Source organism: Colletotrichum siamense (genome assembly GCF_013390195.1).
Source record: "Colletotrichum siamense strain Cg363 chromosome Unknown KSG_Cg363_contig04, whole genome shotgun sequence".
Taxonomy (NCBI): domain Eukaryota; kingdom Fungi; phylum Ascomycota; class Sordariomycetes; order Glomerellales; family Glomerellaceae; genus Colletotrichum; species Colletotrichum siamense.
In genome coordinates this window covers 2,651,152-2,677,674 of record NW_023501017.1, presented here as the reverse complement: position 1 = coordinate 2,677,674, position 26,523 = coordinate 2,651,152, and the positions used below count along the sequence as shown (strand labels likewise).

General features: G+C 53.5%; 7 protein-coding genes across 7 annotated transcripts; 5 read left to right on the top strand and 2 right to left on the bottom strand.

Moving 5' to 3' along the window:
* Window positions 1-448: 448 nt before the first annotated feature.
* On the top strand, window positions 449-2,513 carry moxY-10 (FAD-binding monooxygenase moxY; the record flags this gene model as incomplete). Its single annotated transcript, XM_036638501.1, has 7 exons — window positions 449-735; window positions 799-1,005; window positions 1,060-1,217; window positions 1,267-1,362; window positions 1,419-1,555; window positions 1,617-1,983; window positions 2,041-2,513. 7 exons carry the CDS (start codon window positions 449-451, stop codon window positions 2,511-2,513), a joined length of 1,725 nt encoding a protein of 574 aa, XP_036496440.1.
* Window positions 2,514-2,981: 468 nt separating this feature from the next.
* Window positions 2,982-3,411, top strand: CGCS363_v006651 (uncharacterized protein; the record flags this gene model as incomplete). Its single annotated transcript, XM_036638500.1, has 2 exons — window positions 2,982-3,229; window positions 3,408-3,411. 2 exons carry the CDS (start codon window positions 2,982-2,984, stop codon window positions 3,409-3,411), a joined length of 252 nt encoding a protein of 83 aa, XP_036496437.1.
* A 2,451-nt stretch (window positions 3,412-5,862) lies between these two features.
* On the top strand, window positions 5,863-7,169 carry CGCS363_v006650 (uncharacterized protein; the record flags this gene model as incomplete). The annotated part of the gene is made up of 2 exons (XM_036638499.1): window positions 5,863-6,609; window positions 6,717-7,169. 2 exons carry the CDS (start codon window positions 5,863-5,865, stop codon window positions 7,167-7,169), a joined length of 1,200 nt encoding a protein of 399 aa, XP_036496438.1.
* A 2,147-nt stretch (window positions 7,170-9,316) lies between these two features.
* tolB (Tol-Pal system protein TolB) lies at window positions 9,317-11,287 on the top strand (the record flags this gene model as incomplete). Its single annotated transcript, XM_036638498.1, has 1 exon — window positions 9,317-11,287. One exon carries the CDS (start codon window positions 9,317-9,319, stop codon window positions 11,285-11,287), a length of 1,971 nt encoding a protein of 656 aa, XP_036495567.1.
* A 3,394-nt stretch (window positions 11,288-14,681) lies between these two features.
* Window positions 14,682-15,731, bottom strand: CGCS363_v006648 (Protein STB3-like protein; the record flags this gene model as incomplete). Its single annotated transcript, XM_036638497.1, has 1 exon — window positions 14,682-15,731. The coding sequence occupies one exon, from the start codon at window positions 15,729-15,731 to the stop codon at window positions 14,682-14,684; it is 1,050 nt and encodes a 349-aa protein (XP_036495566.1).
* A 6,352-nt stretch (window positions 15,732-22,083) lies between these two features.
* Window positions 22,084-24,311, bottom strand: top3 (DNA topoisomerase 3; the record flags this gene model as incomplete). The annotated part of the gene is made up of 6 exons (XM_036638496.1): window positions 22,084-22,110; window positions 22,161-23,476; window positions 23,524-23,693; window positions 23,745-23,923; window positions 23,979-24,176; window positions 24,231-24,311. The coding sequence occupies 6 exons, from the start codon at window positions 24,309-24,311 to the stop codon at window positions 22,084-22,086; spliced, it is 1,971 nt and encodes a 656-aa protein (XP_036495574.1).
* Window positions 24,312-25,293: 982 nt separating this feature from the next.
* On the top strand, window positions 25,294-26,407 carry CGCS363_v006646 (Uncharacterized protein; the record flags this gene model as incomplete). Its single annotated transcript, XM_036638495.1, has 2 exons — window positions 25,294-25,644; window positions 25,706-26,407. 2 exons carry the CDS (start codon window positions 25,294-25,296, stop codon window positions 26,405-26,407), a joined length of 1,053 nt encoding a protein of 350 aa, XP_036495573.1.
* Between the last annotated feature and the right edge of the window lie 116 nt (window positions 26,408-26,523).

Here is a 26,523-nt window from a genome sequence, read left to right as displayed (position 1 = left end):
CCTGATTGCCGATAATACAGTGCGAGCCAACACACTTTCCGCGGCAGATATTCGAGGTATTCCTGCGCTGACTGCGGTGGAGGCGGAGGCGGAGGTGGCGGCGGAGTGAAGGCCGCGGGTGAAAGGGGACAACCATCGCAATAAGTGGAGATGGCTCTTCAACCATCACGCGCTTGTCTTGAGCGGAGCTCCGCAGGCTCAGCATGAGGACGCGAATTAACGCCGCACTCGCGGGGTACGACGGATCGCCAATCGTGTTACCAAAGTCTCAAGTTGCCATATAAGAATGATCTTCCCGAAAGATAACATGTTATCGCTTCTGAGGCAGTCGCAGCAGCTTCTTTCTTTTCATAAGTCACAACTCACTCACAACAACAACCCAGACCAATACCCCTGACCAACTCTTCTCCGCCCCCTGTTCAACCCCCCGGAGTTGATAAGCGCAAACATGGGTTCTCTCCCCGCCCCGGTAAAGCCCGAGTACAAGATCTTGGAGAAGCCGAGCCGCAGCGGCCGGAAGCTCCGCATCGTCTGTCTCGGCGGCGGCGCGAGCGCTCTCAACCTCGCGCATGAGGTCAGCACATGCAACACTCTCGATCTCGAGCTTGTGTGTTACGAGAAGAACCCGTCTATCGGCGGAACGTGGTACGAGAACCGCTACCCGGGCTGTGGATGTGACATTCCCTCGGTCAATTACCAGTTCTCCTGGGCGCCTTCGCCTGAGTGGACGCAATTGTGAGTAAAGAGATTAGAGTAATCCGGACCAGGGGAGCGTTTCTGCTGACGAGGTACACAAAGTTACTCGAGTGCCCCTGAGATTCTTCAGTACTTCAAGGATGTCGCGGAAAAGTATGATTTGAATAAGTACATCCGCCTCAACCACAGAGTTGTCGGTGCTTTCTGGGACGAACCCACGCAAAAGTGGAACATTCGTGTCGAGCAGCAGGATGGCACCGTCATTGAAGATACTGCCGACATCTTTGTCAATGCGAGCGGTGTTTTGAAGTAAGTCTCGTCAACTTTCTCACGGTCGATCGTGGTCTGACCAAATGCTCTCAGCAAGTGGAAATGGCCCGCCATCAAGGGCAGGGAAACCTTCAAGGGAAAGATGCTTCACAGCGCCAACTGGGACAACAGCATCTCCCTCGAGGGGAAGCGCGTCGGCGTCATCGGCTCCGGTTCTTCTGCGGTTCAAATCGTTCCCAACATCCAGCCCAGTAAGTTACCTTCCTTCTGTGAACAAATCCAGGTGCTGATTGTGCATAGTCGTTGGCAGCTTGAGCTGTTTCATTCGTAGCTCTTCATGGGTTGTCGGTGGCTTTGGCCAACGGTTTGCCGGAAAGAATGGCAGCAACTTTAAGTGTAAGTGGTTCGTCCGCGCAACTCGAGTCTAACGGAGCTGACTCGCTTGCTTGCAGACAGCGAGGAGCAACACGAGATCCTCCGCAACGACCCCAAGAAGTACCTGGCGTACAGGAAGAAGATCGAGTCAGAACTCAACTCCCGCTTCCGTTTCATCCTCAACGGGTCAAAAGAGCAACAAGATGCCAGAGATGTAAGTGAACCCACTTTGCTCGTCCCCTTAGAACACCTCCGCTCACCATCTTGTCGTCCAGTTCGCGGAGAAGGACATGCGCTCCAAGCTTGCGCCCAGACCTGATCTTCAAGACCTCATCATCCCCAAAGACTTCGCCGTCGGCTGCCGCAGACCGACGCCCGGTAACGGCTACCTCGAGGCGCTCTGCAAAGAGAACGTGAACGTCGTGTCATCAAGTATCCAGGAAATCACACCCAAGGGCATTAAGACAGCAGACGGCACCGAGCACGAGTTCGACATCATCGTCTGCGCCACCGGGTTCGACGTCAGCTGGCGCCCGCATTATCCCACCATCGGCCGCAACGGCGTCAGTCTCAGCGAGTACTGGAAGGAGACGCCAAACACATATCTGTCTTTGACAGTGGCAAACATGCCTAACTACATCAGTAAGCAACCTCAAAATCCTCCAATCGAAGGAATCTGCTGGCTAACACTGAGCCAAGTCTTCAACGGGCCCTTCGGACCCTACGGCCACGGAAGCTTCCTCCCCATCACCGAGGCAGTTGCCCGCTACGTCATGCAACTGCTGCAGAAAATGTCCGAGGAGGAGGTTGCATCCTTCTGCCCCAGGCAGGAGGCGGTCAACGACTTCGTCGAGCACCGCAGGAAATTCCTCCCGCGCACGGCGTGGACTTCGCCCTGTAGGTCGTGGTTCAAGCAGGGCACCGTCGACGGCGAGCCGATGATGTGGCCTGGCTCGAGAATTCAGTTCTTCGAGACAATCAACACCCCGCGGTGGGAGGATTACGAGCTCAAGTACACCACGACGAATCGGTTCGGGTACTGGGGCAACGGATTCGCGGTTCGTGAGCAGGACGGTAGGGACTTGAGCTGGTATCTGGGCCTGCTGGATGGCGTGGACGAGCAGCCTGCGCTACCCGATGAGGATTTTGAGGAATTTTTCATGAACAAGTAGATTTTTTATGTTTTAGACTGTACGTGCCTTTGGTTTTCGGAGTTAGATATCAACTAAGTTTTATGAAACGACTCACTCCTTTGAGGAAAACATCGCCTGACTACGCTATGATGAAGGAACACGAATGGAAGTCAGTGCACAGGTCTTTTTTCACTACCTCGGCTTGGGAATCAGTTCTGAGCAGTTTTAAAACGCCAGGGCCAGTTCTTGGTAGATAATCGATGTCTCACGGTGACAGGAGTTTTGCGCGAGGGAGTCCTCTTATCACCGAGCATATCGGACCGAACCGGCCAACTTAAGTCTTGACCGAACCTTAATGCCGTCCCTCCAGCTAGGATCCTTGCCGACCCCTCCTCAACAGTAGAATCTCAACAGTCCTGGCTTCACGACATTCTTCCTACCGATAACATTCTTCCAATAGCGTGTCTCGTTTTTAATCTCTTGGGTTCCTTTTATCGTCATTCCAAAATGAGTTCTTTCAAGTCGAAGCGAGGACAGTACAAAGCAGTCCGGCGGGATGAGTCACGAGTGTCGTCATCTACCAACGACGAAGAGCGCCAAATTCCGGATGATCCGCCCCCGGTTAAGACGGTAGAAGACGAGCTTGAGGCCCTAAGGAGAAAGGTGCGACGATTGAGAACCAGCGTGGCGCTTTTGGTCGCTACTTTAGCCATGACTCTCATCTTCTTCCTGCTCTACGTTCAGCTGGCAACAGGGTCTGCACGATACGTGCTGCTAGGGCAAGATGGGCTCTAATGTGGTTTGGGAGTTTTCGATTCGATGGTAAGACTCTTGTAGTGAAGTTTTACTCGTATTTATTAGGAACTAAGGTGTGATGAGAACAGGTCGTAACCTTGAATCAATGTCACACTGACAAAGAATGATACCAGTCAGATGAGGGTTATTAGATGCGCAGTCAAAGGTCAAATCACAATATGTAATGTAAAGTTTAGACGGCGAAGGATGAAACTATAAAGACAGCGTCATTTACGATTAAGGAGTTGTGCACAGAACGTTTCTCATGACAGTCTGTTGTAGTGGTCTCACTGATTTGATGTGCCAAAATGACACAACCCCTCAGGAGCTTTTAACGTGCCAAATTATTCCTGACCTCAGTACTGACTGCGTTATTACATGTTATGTCTATTGTGTTGAAGCAAGCCCTTAGCCATTTGTAGTCTGTGGTAGTCATGTTTGTGTGTGCCAGGATCATCATGAGCCTACATGCTTTAGATGACGCCCTTCATCAGCTTCAAATTTCCTCTCTCATCCCACTTCTTTACCTCAAAATTCAGTTATTTAGAAGTCCTCGCTGGTCATCCAGGCAGCAGGCTCAGTCGAATCATAGTCTGCTGAAGATTCCACAAACTGTAGGGTCAGAGCTTGATGTCGTGTTACCGCTGCGCAAGCTCTGAAAGTAATTAGCATGTCTTACAACTCAAAATTGCTGACGCAAGTACGGGCAAGTCAAGGCAGGAGGAAGCTTCGAAGCTTGTTTGTCCGTTTCTGATCATGAATTTGGCCGTATCATAAAATGGATAGGGATAATCGACGAAAACGACAATAAGACCGACAATAACGACGACGACGATAACAATAATGTCGACGATAATTATAAGGATAGAGAGAAGGATAGAAATAGCGACGATGATAGTTAAAGTTAATCAAGAGGTAGTTATCCACCCGGCTATCAGGCCTACAATTGAACATAACGATGTCCTAGATGGGTCTCGCCGACTCGTTTAGAACTTTAGAGAGACGGACGTGAGAGGAAAGAGCTGGAGCAACGGACACTCCACAGTCGTCAAGAAATGAAGCGGACTTACATGCCGTGTCAGTAATGCCATCGGTGGCGCCAGGTTGGTTTCCCATGGGACTGAGCCGATTTGGCGGCGCTTAACTCGGGTGGCCCTTGCAGGTACGACAGAGCTCGATCCAAGGCCGGCGTTTGAGGCCTACGCGGACCGGATGAACACTAGCTAGCAACTATCCTCCCATGGAACACCCAAAATGAATGGAAAACATAAGGCAAAGTTGGACAGCCACATTGTTAGCTTTTCAGTTTGAATTTGAAGAAGCGACGGAATAGTCAGTTCCTCAGAAAGCATATCAGAAACGATTCAGACACTAAGCTATGATGTTTGAGAGGGACGAAATGTCCACCAAAAAAGAATGAGCAAAAACAAACGTAGCACACTACACCAGACATTCGCGAGTCATTACTGACCCGGAGACTACTCCAACCTTCACTGGCAACTTCTGGGTGAACCAAAGAATTTTTTCCAGATGACTTTGCCAACATGGTGCACTGTGACCCAAAGCGATAAGTCCGAACGACAGACGCAGTTACACGACTGGATTAAGTCCGCACGGCAGGAACTTTGACCGATTGAGCATGATAACTCCGGACGGCATCACAGCAAAGATTAAGGAACCCACTTACCGCACGCCGCAGTAACAGTAAAGACCCGGTCTAGCAGTCCTAGCGCGCGCTACGCCTCAAATCAGATGTTCTATTTTACCAATCACAGGTCTACGCACCCCCGCGACTATAGGATAACCTTTTCTAACAGAAATGCCCCCCGTACACTTTCGTTCAGCTAAAACTCCGCTGCCGTAAGCGGCCTCGTTCGTTACAGGTCCTGAGAATGTAGATTTCATACTAGCCTACTATGTAGCGCTGTTCAGAACCTACCCAGCACAGCTTACATGCGGCAGCGGAGAGTCTACGATAGTACGGAGAAACAGCACGCGAATGCTGCAACATAAAAGCACTGTTCTGCAGATGGAATTGCTTCTGTCAAAGATGGTATTCAATCAAGAAGAACGCCGCGCATTATGAAAGCTGACCAATATGGTGTGTTATATTACGTAGCGTCACTTTGAGGTAGATACTTCAAGGAAGTCGGGAAGAGAAGACGCACTCTTGATGATTAAAACTTGAATCTTATTATAGTGTATACCGGTCGCAAGGGAGGGGGCTATTTCTTCTACCAATGCAATCTTCTGGTGGGTCTTATGTCTTTGCGGCACGGCCTAGCCAGCTTGCTACCTAGCTTAGATTATGTAGTACAGGACAGGGGATGACGATTCTCAGCCATTTCAACCTTCTCTCGGAGTCACAGGGACGTCAAATTTCCGCTGACATGAGCAAGAGAACATCGTGATGGATTCGGTTGTTGACTGAAGAAGGAAATCAGATATCGAGCAGGTAAATGCGGCAAACCAATTCTATTGCTTTGTCATGCGTATAAAGAGGATGGCTTCTGCTTGCCCTCGTCGGCTCAGTTACCCACATCATCAGAGCAAAACCAACCATTTCAACAGTCTTCCTGAAACCAAGATCAACATGGTTCGCATTCTGACTTCTATCACACTCTTTACAGTGCTGCTTGTCGGCGGCACCGCTGCACACCCGGGCGACCACCACCCAGATATATCCCATTTGGAGCGAAAACATGCCTTCCATAAGCGAACAGCGATCGCCGGGGCTGAGAAGATGAGTCGTTGTGCCGATACCTCGGGATCCGTCAGGCAGAGCGCCATCCAACGACGCGCCGGGACCTTGGAGCGCCTACGGCAAGAAAGGGGCTTCACGCCCCAAGCTGACGTACAGCGCCGTAACAAGGCAGAGGTATCCTACTATGACTCCCTCAACCACAATCTGACGTCCATGGTCAAGAGCGGATCCTACGAAGAGTTGTTTGGTTCGAATGCCTCTTGCGTACTGGGTCGAGCTGAGACCATCGGCCCTTACTACGTCGAGGGCGAGCTCATTCGCAGTAACATCACCGAAGACCAGATCGGCATACCGATGCACATGGAGATACAGTTCGTTGATGTCAATACTTGCAAGCCAGTTCCCGCCCTCTTCATCGACATCTGGGGTGCTAATGCAACGGGTGGCTACTCTGGAGCGGACTCGCCCGCAGGCTTCAGCGGATTCGGCGGTCTCAACTCCACCTTTCTACGAGGCATCCAGATCACAGACGAACACGGTGTGGCGAGTTTCGACCTAATTATACCTGGACACTATTACCCTCGCGCCACACATACACATATTGTGGCATGGGGAAATGCTACAACGTTTGCCAATGTGAGTCCACTGATGATGGCTTTTGCCATGTTTTCATCCTGTTGCGCTCGGAGTTGTGTGCGCTCTGCAGAGGTGCTTTGCTCTTTCAGAATGCTGACGATTTGAAGGGTACTGTAGCTGGTGGTCTCGCAACAGACGACACCTTTGTGCGCTACGTAGGGCAGCTGTATTACGAGCAGAAGCTACGTGATGCCGTTGACCCAATCTGGCCTTACAACACCAATACAGATAAGGACAACTTCAAAAATGTGGATGATTACATTCTGGCCGAAAACAAGACGATCAATGGCAACACGGTTGGTGACTTGGGGCCTTATGACCCTTTCCTCAAGTATGCGTACTTGACGAATGACCTGGCAGACGGCATCTTCGCCTGGCACACCATAGGGATCGATATGGGCGATAACTTCAATCTTGGCTTTCAAGCGGCTGCTAAATACGAAGAAGACGGTGGAAGGGCCCTTAACGCGTGGGGTGACGGTTCAATCACCCCTTACCCAGCAGTCGTACCACCCAAGGGCATGGCCACGACTACTGCGATTAGCAGCAGTGCCACATGAATGTGACAACCCGCTGGGCATATATCATCATCGGGACCCGGACATCTGCGAGGATTCTTTATCCGAAATGACTGGAAACAACACGGATTTTGGAATGGAAGATCTATGGGCAGGTTCTGGGACGAAGGAACAATACACAGAGTGCCAGTTACATATGCATTGTGTTATATTCCGGGTAACATTGTCCTGATGATATTTCAGTGAATGAATCGTTAATGACCAGCAATTCAAAATGAAGTTATATACCACCGTTCCTACCTGACCACATGTTCCATTGCTTCCCAAAACTCTCTAAGCCTTGGGTGGCTTTGCTGCATCCTTCGGGTGCGTGGACGCCATGAAAAGCGTCTGAAATCTCGAGTCCCCGCAGCTACCTGTGGTCTGCTCGACTATCGTAAAGCCGGCCTCGAACAAGGCCTTGTGCCACTCAACCTCACACTGCAGGGCGTGTTCCCTCTTGTCCTTCCTGCTCCACCAATTCTCCGTAAATTCAAAGAGGAAGTCCGTCCAGCAGCAGTCTAGTTCTGTTGTCTTGAGCAAAAGGACGATGCCGCCTTCCTTTCGAAGATGTTGGCGGATGTTCTTGAGTGATTGGACGATGCCCGATGTCGGTGAAGGAGTACGTCACGTTGGAGATGCCAATCTTTTCCTTCAATAGGGGCGCCAACCATGTTGCCACGACTCCCATACCGGCGCCAATCTCCTTGACGCGCAATTTGGTGTTTTCTGTGTTGTCTTTGTTGTCTGTGTCGTCGAAGAAGTATTTGTTGACGATACGCTGGAGAAAGTCCTTCATGAGGTTGTGGAATGCAGCGTTGGAGCTGTCGATGCTATAGAACTTCTCCGCCAGTTTTCTTCCGTTGCCCTTGTCGTAAATATGGCTAACATTGCATTTGCCCTCCCAAATCTCAACCAGGCGATCACCAACGTGCTGAAAAACAAGATACTATTTTGCATAGTAATCAAGCTGTGAATGTTCTGTTTTTGGAGATAACTTGACTGCACAGATTTCCATGTCGACTATCTATGTAAGCTTAGTTCTCTATTGGTTGGGGACGTTCTGTTTCCTGGAACGATGACGTGAACACATCAAACTTTCAACCTCGCTTAATCAATTGGCCGAAGAGGTCGACCACGCACTGGCGTGTGAGGACTGACTTGCCGTAGACCTAGATGGTATTCCAATAGGTGGTAAACTGCCACAAAATATTATCAAAAAGAATTGCACACTACGGGGCCATGAAATTTGACAACCCGACTGCTGGTCTTCGACCGAGGCCGAGCTTCTCAAGGTGGAAACTCTCGCCGCCGATTCGGCCGGCATGAATACGCCGTACTCAGTAGGAAACCTCTCGCTCGAGACAGGGGTGGATCAAGTTAGATCGTTCTTGCAGAAAAGAAACTGATTGATAAGACAAGTCAACTTCAACATCACTCCATCAAAGGTGCCGTACACGAAAACCCCCGGTTGGTGTTCGCATCACCCCCGCACCGTTGCATGACTTTTTTTTCTTTGCAGGCCTCCTACTTATTTTCTTCATCGGACTTCGGTACTCTTCCAAAGAACGCAGGTGATGCAAAATCACAAAATCACTATTGGGCCCCTTCCTCATGCGTCCGTTTAATCAAGCAGGAGGATGGGAACCTCTCCATAGGCTCGGGTCCTCCACTCCAGGCACTTGCAGGCGGGAGCTATCCGAGGCCCGTGAGTGGGGCAGATGCGATCGAATAGCATCGCGCTGAGGAAGCTTCGCTACAACCTCTTCAACCTCTTTTCGGAGCCAACTGTCTAAACAAGCTCTTGCCACGACCCTTGCCTCCCACGCTGCCAAGACCTTAATCGCCCTCCGCAGGCGGAAAACGGCAATTGTGCGGGAAGGAAGCGTTGTAGTCTCGATGGACACCAATGAACTCGCACTGATCTGGGCTCGGTGCCGATCCCCTGGACCCCTGGTCGATTAAGAATTCGTCAATGTCGAACTTCGGCGTTGAATCTCCAAATGCGCTCGATGGCGAATGCAGGCAGGCTGTGCAGAGCGCAATACATATAAGACGACAACATGTAGCGGCCTCATAGATCTCCTCTTCTCCTACTCGCCACCCAGCCTTTCTCCTCTCGTTCGTTTCTTCCTCGAGGTTGCCCGAAGATGCGGTCCTCACTCCTTTACTCTGTCCTTGGCCTCGCCACAGGCTCGACCTTTGCCCGCCATGTCCACCAGATGCGGGCAGACTTCAACTCTGCGGCCCTCCCGCAAGCCCACTCCGCTCGTGGTCTCCCGGCCGCAGACGGCAAGAAGGGCGTTCTCCTCATGAACCGCATCGGCCCCTCTTCGTCTGAACTCTACATCGCCAACGCGGACGGCACGAACGAGCGGAAGCTCCTCGGAAACAGCTCCTCCTTCGAGTACCACGCCTCCTTCTCGCCGGACGGTCAATGGGTCGTCTTCACCACGGAGCGCAACGGCGACGGCAACTCTGACCTGTACAGGTGCCGCGTCTCTGCCGCGGCCAACGGAACCTGCTCGGACTTAGAGAAGCTCATCGCCACGCCGTCTGTCGAGGATGCCGGCGCTCTCTCTCCCGATGGAACCCAGCTCGCCTTCGTCTCGACCGAGAACGGCTACAAGACCAACATCTGGGTCCAGGACCTGGCCACCGGGGAGAGGCGTAACCTCACCAACACCGCCGAGATCGCCGGCGACCCGTTGTTGCCGGATGGATACTTCCGCCCCAGCTGGTCTCCTGACGGCGAATGGATCGCCTTCGCCTCAGACCGCAACACGGCATGGCGTGGTCACGGCAACGGAACCGGTTGGGAACACACGCAGGAGCTCTCCGTCTACGCCATCCGCCCTGACGGCACTGGCTTCCGCGAAGTTGCGACAAAGTCCGGATACTGCCTCGGCTCCCCGAAGTGGTCTACGGATGGCAAGCGCGTGGTATACTACGAGATCACTGTCGAGGACACATGGAACGCGCACCGCCCCGAGTCTGTCGCCGCTGTCACCTCCGCGATCGTCTCCGTGGACTTTGAGACTGGAACTGATCGTGTTGAGCATGCCTCTGGCTCTGGCCTGAAGATGTTCCCCCAGTGGTTGTCTGGGGAAACAGATGCCACCGATAACATCGCGTACTTGATCAAGGGCAATGATAACGAGGGCTACAACTACACTTCCGGTGCGACTGCCGCCGTCAAGGCTGCCATCCGCTCCCCGGCCTGGTCCCCTGATGGAAAGTTCGTAGTCTACGAGAAGGTCGGCTTCACCGCGCGCGCTCAGGAGAAGCCCCTTTACAGCTGGGATGAGGACTGGGAGTACCGATCCACAGACGTCTTCCCCCAGCTTTCTCTCCAGGGCCGTCTCGTCATCACACAGAAGCAGCTCGGCAACTCCTCCATCGTCTCCATGAACCCCGACGGAAGCGATCTCAAGCTCGTCTTCGACTCCTACTCCACCGGCGAGCTCGACTCCGCCCTCGTCGCGAAGGGTCTCGCCGGAGCCTTCCAGCCTGCCTGGTCTGCTGACGGAGAGTGGGTTGTCTTTGGCCTTGGCTCCTGGTTCCAGTCCCGCGCCACCGGTAAGGCCCGCGTCTACCGTGCCACCTCCAACGGAAGCTACTACGAGGCTTTGACCGACGGCACCGTCCACTCCGGTTTCCCCAGCTACTCCCCCGACGGGCGCTACGTCGCCTTCCGCGAGTGGGGTCTCCGCTACGGCATCCGCATCCTCGACCTCGAGACCCGCGAAGTCCGCAGCCTGACCAACGCCACGGACAACTTGCCCTTCTGGTCGCCCGACGGCGAGCGCCTCGTCTTCACCCGCAAGGTGAGCTCGACCAACTTCGACGTCGCCACCATCCGCCCCGACGGGACGGACCTGCAGATTCTCACTTCCAGCGGAGCCAACGACGCCCACGCCGTCTGGACCGCTGACGGGAAGATCCTGTACTCGAGCGGCATGTACGGCTTCCGTGACGAGGCCGCCATCTACGACCAGACCTTCCAGCCTTACGGCCAGATCATTGTCATGGATGCTGATGGATCTAACAAGCGCATGTTGACGGACAGCTTGTGGGAGGATTCCATGCCGCTCTACGTGCCCAACGAGTTTTTGGTCTAGGGTAGATGATATGTTTATACTTCATAGCGAATCAGCGACATAATGCAACATATTGATACCAAGATATAAATTGATTTCTACAGCCCGCTTTGCAAGTGAGACGTCAGGGCAACAGTTTTACCATCCGATCTCCGCATCTCCTTTGTCTCAGTGGCGGCTTCTGTGAGCTTGTCTTTCCCTCAAGTCTGAAATCTTTGAGCCTTGCTGGGTCCCATTTCACGTCAATTACGTCCCTATTGTATACACGTCACATACTCTCAAAGACATAGAGAAGAAGGACCCGAAGACCGGAGGAACACCTTTCGCAGCCTTCGGAAACAGACTCTGAATGAAAAGCCTGATTAGTCTCCTTCTGGCCAACATCATGCGTGTCACTTCATGGAGACTGTTAGTCACCTATCGAAGATTAGCATTTGCTTCCGAGAAAGACGTCAACAGCAACAACTTCTTGCTTTAATAGTTGAGTCCGTACTCTAATTGTCCCAATTCTGCGACTATAAAAGACCACGACTAGGTTCGACCGATGATGAGCTCCAAATGCAATCCACGTCTCAAGGCATGATTGATTGCTTTTGAAGTACAGCAAAGCAGCATAAGCCTTTTGCGATACACGTGCTTCACGCCAACAAAACTTCAGCCCTCGTTTCAAAAGGGATTTCAACGATGGTATGCATCCTCTGAATAAGCCCCAGAGGTCAGCAGAGCCAAACGATGGTCGTAGTTGAAGACTCCATCGGTCCTGGAACCGCTCGCGCAAGGTTCCCGTTCCCAAGCCAGACAGAACGTTTTGGGAAAGGCACAACTCAACTGCTCGTTGTAGACCAAAGAACTCCGGAAGGCGAATGGCCCATTGTTAAAGCGAGTTACGTCTCTGGGCAGGAGACGGCTTAATATATCGACACGAGACTTCCTCTGATCCTCTAGCTTGCCCCTGCCTAGAACGGTACTGTCCGCGCTGTGCGGCACAGGTGAAAGAAACCAGACGTCATCCAGCTTAAAAGCAACGGCAGAATCGGGTTTCTAGGCCAGGAACCCCAATGGTAGACATCCGTACCTCCTCAAGTGGAACTTCAAGACCCCTAACGGAGCTCATTTCATATTCTTCGCTCTCATCAACACCAGACTTCCGAGCCCCTGAACTCAATCTGCCTTGAGCAAGGCTCGTTGTCAGTCGTCTTTCATGGTATAGTCCACAGAATAACAACCGAATACCAGCGGCGCCTACTTTGATAACGAATCTCAGGGCCCTGTCAAATAATAAACCGCCCCAAAAGTGGAATCCCTTCAGGAAAGTCTGTTCACACCAGGAAAGCGAAATCTTCAAAAGGAGACATTGCTGAAGAAGCCAAGTCTCAGCGGCAGAACCTCCGTTTAAATATCCTCGCCAAAGCCCAGACACATGCCAACTACAAAAACAAACCTGTTGCCGTCTCGCATGTCTAAAGTTGCCAATGAGGACCATTGACGGAAAATTGCGTAGTGCACAATCTTAAGGCTCGTCACTTGGCAAAGACCAACGACTCCAGGGCCGAGCAGAACCTAAGCCGTGGAAGGATCCCCCCTTCGTTCAAGACAACCTCCGCTGCTCCTCCTCTCTGGTTCTTTGTTCGTATTGCTTACAACCCAGGAGTTTCTCGACGTCATGACAAGACGAGCGTCTGATGACCTCTGCATAGTCTCGGGTATGAGCCTGCCACATCGCACCATCCATTAGAAAGAGATGATCGCCGAATTACCATTCTTGGTCGTGCCTCTCGACTTGACAGTCAACGCGCAGAGGAACACTTATATACCGCCAACGCGTCCACGTCTTCCCGCGAGATGTCGGGGTAGGTCGCAGACCGTCCGATAAAATCTGTCAACCAATCTGCCTGCATCCACAGGCTTTTTGCGATGCAGCAGTGCCTCAGTTCATCGTCGATGGGATCAAGAGCGCCCCTCATGGTATGATCTGAGTGCAATAACTGCCATCTTCCTGTTGCTATTTGCTCCCGTCCATGGTTGATCGTCAAGCGTATCAACCATCGATAATAGAGGTAGCCGTCGAGACAATCAAAATGCAGTTGATGTCAGTGACCATACGCTTTACAAGAGCATGCTTTGAATCATCCTCACAATGTCACTGGCTCGAGGCCGTCCTTCCGGCCTCCGGCCATTCTTGGGCAAACTCCGAAGACAAACAGCTGAGTAGCTTTTATAGCACATCCCCCAGACGCATCTCAACCCACAGTAGCACGAGTCACGATAACGATAGACCATCAAATGGGACCAAACAGTCAAGAGTTCCATTCTTTGAGCTAGACCTAGCCGCCCAAGCGTAGAAAACCCCCAAAGCCGCCGTTCACCAAAAAAGGGGGAGGTATTTTTTGTTTAATTCTTTTCGAATTTTCTCCTCTGCTCATCCTCATGCCCCGAAAGACATAGTGCTCCAAAGCCGATCAGGAAATGGACGATATCAGCGAGCCAAGCATCACCGGGTTTTTGTTTCCCTCTTCCTACGCGTCCTGTCCTCCGCGAGAGTTGCTAAAGACCACTTCAGGTCCAACATCTCCAGTCCGCAAGACACAGCATGTGTATGTGTCGATATTTCTTTTTCTCATTCGGTGCCGAAACAGCCCGAGTAGCCATAGTGCCTTCTTCAAACCCCCAGGTAATTAAACAGGTGATGAGAAGGGTGTAAATGGGGCGGCTGACGAGGTGACGCTCGCCCAGCCTAGATGTGTTGTGTTGTTCCTCCACGATTGTTGAAGTGGGGGTATGCAGATGTAAAAAGAAAACAGTGGGGTATGTGCAAAAAGAGGTATACGCATGAATGGGAGAGAAACGAAGTGTGGGTGTGTGGTGTCAGGCCAGCCTTTTCCAACCTGTCATCGTTCCCACTCCGTCCATGATCTCCGTGCCATGGCAGCTGATCCTGAGATACCGAAGCCTGCAAGCGCGTGCCATGCTGCGTTGGTTCTTGCCATCGGGTTGCCAGGGCACACTCGACCAGAGATGGAGCGCGATGAACGTCCCAATGGCCAACCGGCCAAGCGTGATCCGTCGAAAGCCGACAGACAGATGTAGGGGTATCCTCCAATAGAGCCGTGATCGTAATGCAAAGTGGTGCCCAATGCCACATTGATTGCCCTTCGCGCGAGGGCGTGGTTTGTCGTTCCAATGCCAGGACGCCGAACCCAGAAAAATAGTGTCGCCGTGTCAATGGAGAGAGGTGAGATGAGATGTTGAGCACGCCGGCCCAATCACCATGATCATGACACGGAATGCTTGGCCCAGCCAACCCAGCCAACCGTTCCGAACCCAATCAAAAAAGGGAGACGCTTTCTCATCAGCCAAAAAAGGCCGATCGCACAGCGCATCTCCCAACCCCAACGCCGTGCTATGCAAAATGGTATTATACAGAACCCAGTCGCAGGAGAGCCTCCACCGCCTCACGCTCTTGCGCGTCAGACGTGGCCCCCAGCGCCGAGAAGTCGAAGGGCAAAGGTTGGTGCGAACGAGCCATGCCGGTTGCGACGGATCGCAGTCCTCCAGAAGTATATACACCGTTGGAGAGGAAGCTGCGTCCGGCCGAATGAGCGGCAGCGTTGTAGGACTCGGCGCGGAGAGCGGCAGCTCCCACAGCAGCCCAGTCCTCGTCATCGGTAGCGTCCTCAGGGTCATCGTTCATGATGTCATCGTCGTCCGGAGCCTCGGAGCACGATGCGGACGCTGAGCCATCCAGGGACATCTTATCCGCTTCGCATTCCATCATCATGGCGTCGCGGTCGTCGTGGGAGAAGACGAACGACTCGTCGCCGTTGCTGGAAGAGGCAGCGTTCAGGCGAGACCTGTCGGTGCCGCGTCCGCCGTTCTTGCTAATGGGGATACCGGAGCGGTAGTCTGCAGGAGGCGAGCTCCGCGAAGGCTGTCCGCGTCGTCGGGCGTCCCATCGTCCCCAGCCCACCTTCTCAAACTCCACGTCGCCGTCGACACCGCCACCCTCGCCTCCGCGGCCCTCCAACGCTCCGACCACTAGACGACGAGCCTTCGTCGGGGGGATTCCTGCGAAACCCGGTACCGACGTTGTCAGGTAGCCCATGATGTGGCGAATGGCCAAGGGGCCGTGGTTGAGGAGGATCTCGGGGAGATGGTGCTTGGCCAGCAGGGATGTGCTGATGGTGCCTGTCGTGTCGTGGGAGGGCGAGCGCGAGGCTTGTCGCTGGGCCTGCTCGTCGTGCAGGTCAAGGTCGGAGTCAATAGGCTCGAGCTTGGCCTTCTGGAGCTGGGCCTTGAGGCCGTGAGGCGGCAGGGCGGGAGATATGGAGTTGGGAGGGGTGGGGAGGGCTTGAGATCGTGTCACAGTCGTCGCAGGGACACTCCGAGCCGCTACAACAGCTAAGTTGTCTCGGCTCATGTCGGAGGCCTGGTTGAAATCGCGAGCAGCAGCTGCCATGGTCGCCATGATGTCGTTTAGACGTGTCTGATGCTTCTAGACGTGTCTAGGACAAGTCAGTAACGAGGCAGATGACCAGTGTTGGTGTCTGAGTAGGGAGAGGCGGCAGGTGCACACGCAACACACAAAATATGGTGATATTTTGGCGGTGGTGTTGAGTCACCAGGGGGATGACGGGTTGTGGTAGGGTTATTGTTGACGTACTGCTAGAAGCGGAAGGGATGCGAAAGCAAGTGTGGAACTTTGCGGGTAGGCAAAGCGGTCGACGGTCCGGCTAGTGACTTTTGGCAGATCAAGGCTGGCAGAGCTGTTGCGATTATCTTGACTGTGACAAGAGAATCTCGTCAGTATGGTTGTGTGATTCTTCGTATTGTTGGATTTGTGTTGAAGAAGAAGGAAAAGGAAGGGAAAGGGTGCGCGAGGAAGGGCGACAACCAGGGCTAAAGTAAAGGGAACGGCGACGGATACGGCGTGGGATGGGCGATTGGGGGAGAACAACGAGTGACAGACTGACAATGAGCCATGAGTCTACTACTCTGTGCTTGCCCATACTTAGTGGTAGAGGAGGGCAGATACCGCGCAGATACTTGGGGTACATTGAGCGACCTTGCAGACGTGGGAGACCTGGGGTGGGCACCTTTCAGAGACGGCGGCCGGGGAGGAGGTACCCACGGTACCGGACGGATGCAACCCAAGGAAGGGCCAGGATGGGGAGGTATCTGAGGAGTACCTTACCGGCCACGAGTGTGAGTCTTGCCGCCTCCACGCTGAGTGATCCGCCCCAAGTACCATGGTTGGTACCTACCTTCCCTCACCTGTCGATGACAATCGATCAACCGACAACATCAGCAACACGGATACGTCAAACCAAGGTCGCGCGCCCTGTACGCAAGTGCTGCAGTGCTGCAGCTGCTTGGCCTGCACTTCTCTGGCAATGAAGGCGAAGAAAGGCGAACATGTGTGGTTGAAGGCCCAAGCCAGGCTGCAGCACCACCGCGCAGAAACCCAAACCACAAGGCAACCAACCGGTCGCCATTGCAGCAGCACCATCATCATCATCAGCAGCAGCAGCAGCGGCGTCGGCGACAGCGAAAGCCGAACAAAGAGCGCCGCCGACGGGAATCGCAGATGCAGAAGGGGCGTGTGGGCTGGGGGGTCCGTTGCCAGGTGGTGACAGCCTCTGGCTGCGGCGAGAGGACCAATGGTGGTTATCCCTCATGTCCTTGGACCGTCCACTCCCTAAAAAAGGAGTCCCCAGCCAGTTGTACCCTCAAGCCATGGGCAGCTGATTGTTAGAGTCACACCCCAGCGTCAAGCTGGTGTGCTTGGACGGCCGGCCACCCATTTCGCAGCATCAGCACCAGCAGTAGCAGTAGCAGCAGTGTGTGTGTCCAAGTCTCAAAAGTCCAAGGTCTACGGGAATAGCTTGGGGGCCAGCTGACGGCGGACAAGGTCCAGGCATTATCGCAGGTTGTGTTTGTGGTGTGCGCGTCTTGTAAGAGAGACGACGGCGCGTTCAGATGGTTGTATGTTGTTGGTCTTTGCGAGGACACGTCGCGCATTCTTTTCGCTTTTACTTGGAAACTGTTAGAAGCAACTGCACCTAAAACCAAGACTTACTTCTTGGATTCTAGACCGTGTCTTTTGATTCCTTGGCCAGGTTGAAATGGGTCTAAGTTGCAAACTTGTCCTGTGTAATGTAGTTGTACCACGCCCCAAAAGCCCCGGTCCAGAAAGGGGAGGAGAATGGATTATGACGACCAAACTCGCCCTTTCCGACCATGTGTCTTAGACAATCGTCTGTAATTGTTCATGGAAAGGGGCCTGACGGGGACGGACATGAAGAAGAGAAGACAAGACTGATGGTTCTGGTTGATCGAACCACAGACACACTCAGCTGGCTTCTGCACGAAATTGCAGTGCCGGGCGGACGGTTCACTCAGACACCCCTGCTCTGCTCGGCTCTGCTGCTCTCTGTGGCTGCGTTTCTGCTCCCGTTGATGCTTCTTGCTGCTAAAGTGTGGCCTTTCTATTTTCGAGGCGCATCGTTACTTTTTCCAGGCACCGTCATTCCCTCGGATCTCGCCTTCGCATAGGAAGGAATTCCAATCTCGCCAAAGAGGGCATCAATTTTCTCTCTGGCGAATCTCGATCTTGTACGTGATCTGAGCACTCCTCACTCGAAATTTCGAAATTTCAGATTTTTCTCAAAATTGCAACGCAGCACACCAAAAAAATAGGAGAGGTGTGATTGTGAGGTCTTCGTTGCCCTTGTTGTTTACCAGGTCCCCGGTCAACCGGCCGGCCGGCGCGCGATGGGCCACGCCCGCCAGCCCACCTCATCTTCTTTCGAGGTTGTCGGCGATTGATGACGACACTGTCACATTTCCCAAGCTTGGGCAGAGGAAAGCGGTCTCGTCTCCGGGTAGTGGAGAGCTGTGGGAGTGTGCGCTGTGGCCTGCGTTGGTCCAAGTAACAGAGGGGGGCCACGCCCAACAAGCAGCGGCTTGCACGCGTGCAGCAAGGCCCCCCGTTCCGCCTCCTGCGTGCGCGTGGAAACACTTTGTTGCTGTCACCGCCCGGTGTCTGGGAAAGAAGAGGGCGGTTTGCTTGCTGCTGGCGGGTTTTGCTTGATACTGTGGACCGAGACCGTCGCCGCGTCTTTTGTGTGTGTTCGCTCTCTTCCCAGCGGGAACTCCACGTCCCAAAGCCAGGGGTTGGAAAGAAGACGGTGACAAGGGCACCCTGATAGATGGGTCACGGGATGACAGGGGTTGGCCGACAAAGGAAGCGGATACGGACATTGACAATGCCTCCTCCCAACGTCGACGATATCGCACAATTCTAAATCGTGAGAAAAAAGTGTGTGGTTGTGTGGGAGGAGTCAGATCGCGATTGGGGTTCTGCAACCCTACGACAACCTAAAAGGCCTCGTGGGCAGAGCGAGCAACCATTCATGAAATCAAGGGGTATGGTATCGAGGTTCATGAATCGAGTTTGTGTTATCGATGGTGGAGTTCAAGGGGTGGAGGGGGGAACTGAAAATGGAAACGGGCAATCTGGTAAGAGCGCAAGTCGCAACTCGCATCAACCAGAGTTTCACGGCCGTCTTCTGCCTTGGTCTTGGTGCTGCCCATCTCCGACAGATTGGTAAGCTTTCGACGAACACGATATGCCGCAAGGCCGCCACGCACGCTGTTGCCGAGGTGTAGGTTCGATTATGCCTTATGTGTCGATGACGGGGTACATCGTTGGCTTCACAACGCCGGGATAGAGTCGATTCAAGGTTTGTGGGTGCGTCAAGTGACTTGACACTCCTGCGCCGCGGTTGCGATTAAAATAATAATGATTCGGGACGAACGGTGGCGTGTGGTGGCCGTGTCGGAGTATTCGTCGAGACGTGATGCCCGGCAGGGAAGCACTGAGGCTGCTGCAAGTCTGTCACTGGTGATCCCGTCAAACCCGTCTTGCCGTCCCCCTTTCGCCAAAGACAAAGCCAGCCTTCTGGAAGGGAGCCTTCCCCTGTACCTTGTAGATACCTACCCAGAGGATCCGGCAGAGGGACGGGATGAATGACAAAAAAGACATCCAAGGGGCCTAGAAGCCCACACCTGTTAGGCGAAAATCATGTGTGGATATCGCTGCAATTCCGGAAGGCCACGGGTGATGTTCCCCCCGTACCCAGAAACTGTTTGTCCCAGAAGGCCCTGCTTGACCCTGTCGGCAGTCCGGGGAAGAGGTCGACGGGTGGGAACTTCGTTTCAGCGACTCCAGTTGGCGGGGGGCCAGCAGAACAACGCGACGTGGGCACATGGGCACGTCGCGGGCCATCTTCTTCTCAACCTCCATGGGACCCCATGGAACCATGGGTAAGGTACTTTGCGACTACCTGCGGCGGTCAAGTTGTTAAAAAAGCTCCCAAGCTAGAGGTATCCATCACGATGGAGAACCCGCGGCGGTCAACCTTGGGGCCAGCGCCGCGGTGACGGAGGACCTGTAGGCTCCGCCATGTGGGTTGTTTGGAGGACGTGTGTTGTTGTTGAATTGTCGCGATGTTAGCAAGTATTCGCGGTTGAGTTGTGTATCTTTAATACCCTAATCACACAGGGATGTTTCCGAAACTCAAAGACAGAGTTGCCAATTGAGGAGGGAGGAGTGTAAGGGACGGTTGAGTCGTTGTCCCCTTACCCATCGTCCAGCGACAGCGGGAAAGGCGCGCTGTCGCAACCCAAGATGCTTTTGGGGTAACCGCAATCAACGTCGAAACAAAGAAACTATGCACGGCTGATACAGAGGCAAATAAGGCCCAGCTCAAGTCTGTCCTCACCGTCGTATTCCAACTCAGCCATCAATCAAAGTTGAATCTCCGCCCGGAATAGGAATTGCACAGAAAGCGAACTGCGATTGACCTGCGTGGTCGCGGGAATGAGTGTGCGACACACTGTGTACAAGGTCAGCTCTTTCGACTCTCGACCGTGGAGCCAGCAACGTGATGCTGGGTGTGCAGGGTCAAGTTAGACTCACCCCAGCTGCGGTGTGGCTTGGAACTTAGGACGCATGGGGCTGGAACTGACCCTTCACCTTATTAGGTTTGTGCCGTTTGGAGAGACGTATTGTCGAGTACCTCGCCGTACGCCGTACGCTCGCCCTACCCTCTCTCCACAGTAAAGATACACAAAAACCGAGAGATGCACGATATCTCTACGCGCACACGGCCTGTGTTGTCAACAACCTGCCAGAGGTACCTTGCCTCGAACAGATAAGCCACCCGTATCTTCGACGCTTATCATTAATAGCCAACAGCCAAGGTCGGCTGAGGCGCTCAAATGGCTGACGATGACCTGAAAGTGTACCATGCTCATCCAAATATGATGTCGCCCGATGCGCCGTAGTCAGCCCAGCCAGAAAGCCAGGCCTTTCTTTCGCCTTCCTTTTCGTAGTGGCCGACAGCTGACGACCTTCTTCAGCAATCGCCGCCCCTCCGTCAAATCCGTCCATGTGCCCCCAATCCTCCATCGCATCTCATCTGATCTGATTCCAGCGAGCAGCATTCCACCCCCTCAAAGCCTGGTAGCAACGAGAAAAACACCCCCTCTCGTTCCCTTGCCGATGTGCTGATGCTGATGTGCATCACATCGTATCGTATCCGTTGCCGCCGGTACCTTGCCTTTACATGACGGACAGGAAATAATGTAGTGGAATCCGAATGGAGATCGTAGGTTGAACCAGCCACCCCGTGTATCCGTGTTCCTGTCCGTACCTGTCTCGGTTTCCTCAAAATTGCTGGCCGCAGCAAGCTTGAGCCTGGAATTGCAGCACATCCGACTCAGGCCTCCCCGGAATTCGCGCAACCCTTTACGTCGCACGCCGTCGAGCGCAACCATCACGTTGCGCCCAGGCTTCAAGCTGATTGGTTTCTCGCCTAGACGTGGAGGTAGAGGAATCGCGTCCCAGTTTGAGCCCCGAAGCGCCAGCCGCCACAACCTTCGTCGTCGTCTCTGAAGAAACGCAACAGTGAATGTGCCGCTCCCAATACCTCCATGTACCTCCACTTGTACTTGGTGTTGTCTTGACTTTGTGGGCACCTGTTTCTCAACTCCTTCACTTCCATTGTTGAAGTCGCTATAGCATAGCCGCTGTCGAATCATCGTGCTTCAACACGAGCCGTGTTCGTCACTCATCCACTTACGAAACCCCACGTTGTGACATGCTGCATCGTTGAGGCTTCGGGCTCCAAGCTCCTCCAGATGGCCCCTCTCCCGATGCTGCCCTTTGCTTCCCATCGGAAGTCTGTGGGTATTCACCCGCCGCCGCTCTCTGCGTTTCTCGGCCTCAGATCCCAGGAAAATCCTCCGCCTTTGGACCGACTTCTTTCCGGGTGCCCCCTCATCGCGGCGGCACCACTGCAGCGATTGCAGTAGCTGCATCCCCAGGAGTAATCACCCCGCTTCTTGTCCAAGATATCGCGGGCGGGGTTCATCACATCCTCATCACTGCGCCTCTCCGACCTCTTCCGTGATTTGCCTGGTCCCGAACGACCGGTCAACCAAGGCAACCAGCTGTCGTTCTTAGCCGCCGACAGCCTGCATCTTCGGATATGTCGCGCAGCCAGACAAGCTAGTAATAACTGCGCCGGTTCTCGGAACTTGAGGCTCCCATTGTGCCAGTCGTCGCACCCACGTTTGGATTCTGGTGGACACGATTGATAACGAAATCTCGCACCGTGGTCCTTGTGCGTATGGAGCTTTGCAACCGTGACGACATCATTCAGGATCATCCCACTTCGCTTCGGCGCCCTGACATTTCGCATTCATCCAGGGCTCAGCCCTTATCAACATCATGAACACAATGTCATGTTGAACTACAGTGCCATGTATTCGCGACACGCCTAGGAAAGTCAGCGCGCGTGAACATGTTAGTGATGGGACCCTTACTTACAGCTTTAAGCACGTTCAGTCTCTCTTGAGAGTCCCGGAATACTTGCCGGTACTGGCCAAGACTTTCGCGCAGGACGGCTTCTTTGGACATGCGCCCGTCGCATATTGCCTTCATCTTGTTCTCCATCTCTTTACGCAGGAAAGGTTTGCCCAGACTCGTTTCGAATTCCATGCGATCGAAACCCATGATAAGAGCCACCCCGAGCTGGGTCGGAATGAAGACCTTGAGACCTGTGCGGCCTCCTGATGCGGCGCGCCCACCACGCCCGCCGCGTCCGCGATTGCCGCGTCCCCGACCTCTTGCCGGCGGCGATGGAGGTCTATCCTGGTCATCACCGTCGTCATCATCCTGGCTACGTCGTCCGCCGTCCGCTAGTTGTACATACTCCCTATCTTGGATCTTCTGAATGTGCTCTGCCATTGTCGCGTCTGTACCAATGCCGTTGGCGTCCATTAGCGCAATGAGGTCTGCTTCTGTCAGGTAGCCCGGCGGGCTAGTTTTTCCATCCGTCATCATGGCCTCTGTTGGAACGAATGTTTCTCCCTGAGTATAGTGTGGCAATTCTGCCGAGTCGTTCCACTTCTCGTAGATGAAGACGTCCAAATAGTTGCGCTCCAGGACGCGTAGGCCACGCGCGTGGAATGTCTCCTCGCCGTAGCGGATTTCGATGTCGGTTGCCATACCTTTGGCATCCTCGGAGCAACAGGCAAGAAACCGCCGCACAACATACTCATAGAGCTGCGCCTCTTCCGGCTTCAACACACTCGGGGCAGCATATGTAACTGGATGAATAGGCGGGTGAGCCTTATCGTCGTGTCGGCCCTCGCGCGGTTGGCTGAAGTTTCCATTCAGGAGGCCTTCGGCATATTCGCCCCATCGTTGATGTGGCGTTTGCTTTCTGACCAACGCCTTCAGGTCCATGCCTTTATCGAACCGATCCGTCTCTGTTCTGGGGTAGCTGATGAAACCCCTGTTGTAGAGGTTTTCCGCAATAGTCATGGCCTGTTGACCACTCATGCGGAGGAGGCGAGTGGCTGCCTTCTGGAGCTCAACGGTGGTCAAAGGGAGCGGCTTCCATTTCCTCGTTGCCTTCTCCTGGACCTTTGTGACCTTGGCCTTCTTTGCTCTAATGCATCGCTCGTAAAGAATCACGACAGACATGCGATCAAAGATTCTGTTTCGTGACCAACTGAAGTTGGCTTTCTTCCCTTCGCGATTGTGCATGACTTTGATACTCCAGAACTGCTCAGGCACAAAGTTCTGGACTCGAAAGTACCGATCAACGACGAATCCAAGGGTGGGAAATTGACAAGAGCCTATTCAAGAGTCAAAATAGAAACTTTTCGAGTGTTGGCTGGCCTACCGTAGCTAATGGTTTTCTCCTGCAGCGCGCCCCCGAGAGGCCGGAGGCTGAGGGTCAGGAAACGCGTGAAGGCGTATCCAATCCTGAGGTCTAGCTCTATTCTGGTGTCCACAGCGTCGACTTGCTTCTGGTCTAAATCGGTGAGCCGACGTGCTGCGGATAGGATGTGTCTGTTATTCATCAGCATGGCCCTCCATGGCAAAAGAGGACGGGCGCCTTACGCTCGTTCAATATTGCTGAAGGTGGCACGCTTAACCTGGATATCAGGTTTGCCTTTTCTAGCAGCGTGTACAATCTCCTTGCCAATATGCTCTCCCTCACGATCACAATCGGTCCAGATAACAAGTAGTTGGCAGTAACGTGCTTGGCGCTCAATATTCTCGGCGACGGTTTTCTTGTCCTGCGGAAGTCAGTGACTGCCACATGCTATCGATACGATGGGCAAAGACACTCACATCCGGCACTAAAGTCACCACTGGAGCGGTAAAGAGGCTTTCCGGAGGAGGATGCTGCCAGCTCTTGTTTGCGGGAGTAAAATCCAGGGCAGTCAGATGGCCCAGAACAGCTGTCATGGTGACATCGCACGCGTTCCATGGTGGGCCAAAGTTGAAGTTGAAGCCGTAGTTCTTGATGTATGTCGAGCGCGTGTTATGCTGTCACGAAGTTAGTCAGTTGATGCAAACGCGATTTCGTCGATGTGCGCTCACAACTGTGGGATTCTGTCCAGCCAAGTGGCCAGCCACGGCCTTGGAGATGGACGGCTTCTCTGCGACGCAAAGAACCTTCATGTTGCTGAGATTTACAGGACGACAAGATCACATGTGTCTGTTGATGTCCAAGAAGACCTGCAACAACGTCTGAGTTCGTCGGATGGGAAGCAGGTGTCATGACGGTGAAAGCAGGAGCATGTCGTCGTGATTGCGGTTTTGGGAGACGTTTTCACAGGGCAAGTGCGCTCTCTCCTCCGCGTCCTCAGCAGTGCCCGTATCTAGACGCTCAGTTTCTATAAAACAGCCCTAGACAAGTACTTCAAGACCTTTATATCACGATACCAAGTTTTGGTTTCCTTATTCATAAAGGTCGCGTCGTTGACGATATCAAGGCTTGACGTGTTGCAAGCTGAGGTGAAGTTTTGTTTTGGAGGTCCAGCTCCTCGCCTAGGTACCTTAGTGCCCAGTGCAACCCCACAGCGGGGCTGCCGCGTTCATTGGAGCTCCCCCGGCACTGCGACGCGCCGTGCTTTCAGCTTTGGAGGGGTGACCTGCCCGCTGAATGGCGATGACATTTACGGGATCTAGATAGCCATCTGCAAGGACGAACTAACATGAACCCTCCATTTTGATTCAAGTTGGAAAATATTCAAAATGGGGGCTAGCGCAGATCGATGTTATCTAGCCTCTCATCAACCTCGATATTCTTTGAGTGGTTTGGTTGTCCTCGATCGTCGTTAAACAAAGAAGCTTGGGCGTCTCTAGACTTAAGCGAACGGAGCATTCGGTGGTCACAATGCCCGAAGACCCCTGCACTCTGGGCGGCACCAGAGCTCTCTGGCGTCCAATTTACGGATCTATGACGCTCTGTTTGCACCAACCCCACGGTTACCGCAGACTAAACCACCAGAGCTCTCGAGCCAAAACATCACGACCTGCTGATTCCGACAGTCGCTTTCTGCATTGTCTTTATAATTGAGATCTTTGCCTTTTTACAGGCTTTAAAAACCAGGCATACGACCAGTCGCCGCTGCAATTTGTCTTCGATCCGAAGTAAACAATGGCGCTCCCCTCAATCAGCTCCCTCGAGGATTGCTCCGACTGGGCCAAGGCCGCTGAGCCCTTCATTCCGCAGCTTCTCGATCTCCCGCGCCGAATCGCAGCGAGCCCGCAATCTCTTCCGCAGATCTACCTCGAAACAAACCCGCTCGTCTCCGGCTTCGCGTTCTCGCTCCTCATCGGCTTCCTCGCCCTCGTGGTGTCGGAGTACAACAGGAACTACTCCCAGATCGACCGGTTATGGAGTCTTCTACCTAACTGGTACATCGTTCACATGGCCGTGTGGGCGCATTTGAACGGAATTCCCGCACAGAGGCTGATTTTGACCGCTGTTGCGACTACGCTCTGGAGCGTGAGTAGCCCCGTCTGACCCAGGCCTTCGTCCTACGACAGCTAACCAGATGCGCTTCCAGGGTCGACTGACCTTCAACTACTGGCGCAAGGGCGGATACGAACGTGGAAGCGAGGACTACAGATGGGAAATCGTCCGCAAACAAGTCCCGGCCGTCGTCTTCTTCGTCTTCAACGTGACATTCATCTCCTTCATCCAGTCCATCCTCCTCTTCGCCTTCTCTGCTGCGCCGGCTTACTCCCTCCTCCTCGCCAGCCGCGTCGAGCCCGCGATTTCCGCCGCGGACTGGTCTTTCTTCTCCATCATCGTCGGCCTCGTCCTGAGCGAGTACATCTCCGACGGCCAGCAGTGGGACTACCAGACCGCCAAGCATTCTTATCTCAAGGACAAGAAGGCGCCCCGCGGCTGGGCGCAGGAAGATCTCGACCGTGGTTTCGTGACCGGGGGCTTGTGGGCTTACAGCCGCCACCCCAACTTCTTCGCTGAGCAGATGATCTGGTTCGTGTTGTACCAGTGGAGTTGCTACGCGACCAAGGTGCTGTACAGCTACACCTTTGCCGGCTCCGCGTTCTTGATCATGCTTTTTCAGGGGTCGACGTGGCTCACGGAGTTGATCACCTCTGGCAAATACGCCGAGTACAGCGAGTATCAGAAGCAGGTTGGCATGTTCATGCCCACGTCGGTATTCGGGTACCGCAAGCCCCAGCCCAAGATCATCAAGACCAGCGAATTGGCCAAGAGACAGACAAAGAAGGACAGGTAAACTGGTCGGCGACAGCATACTGTCCGTGATATAGAGTGACTTGGGAGATGCTATATGTCATGTGAACTAGAGTAATGCATCTGTGTATACTTCTAGGGGTCTTTCTAGCTCTAGGC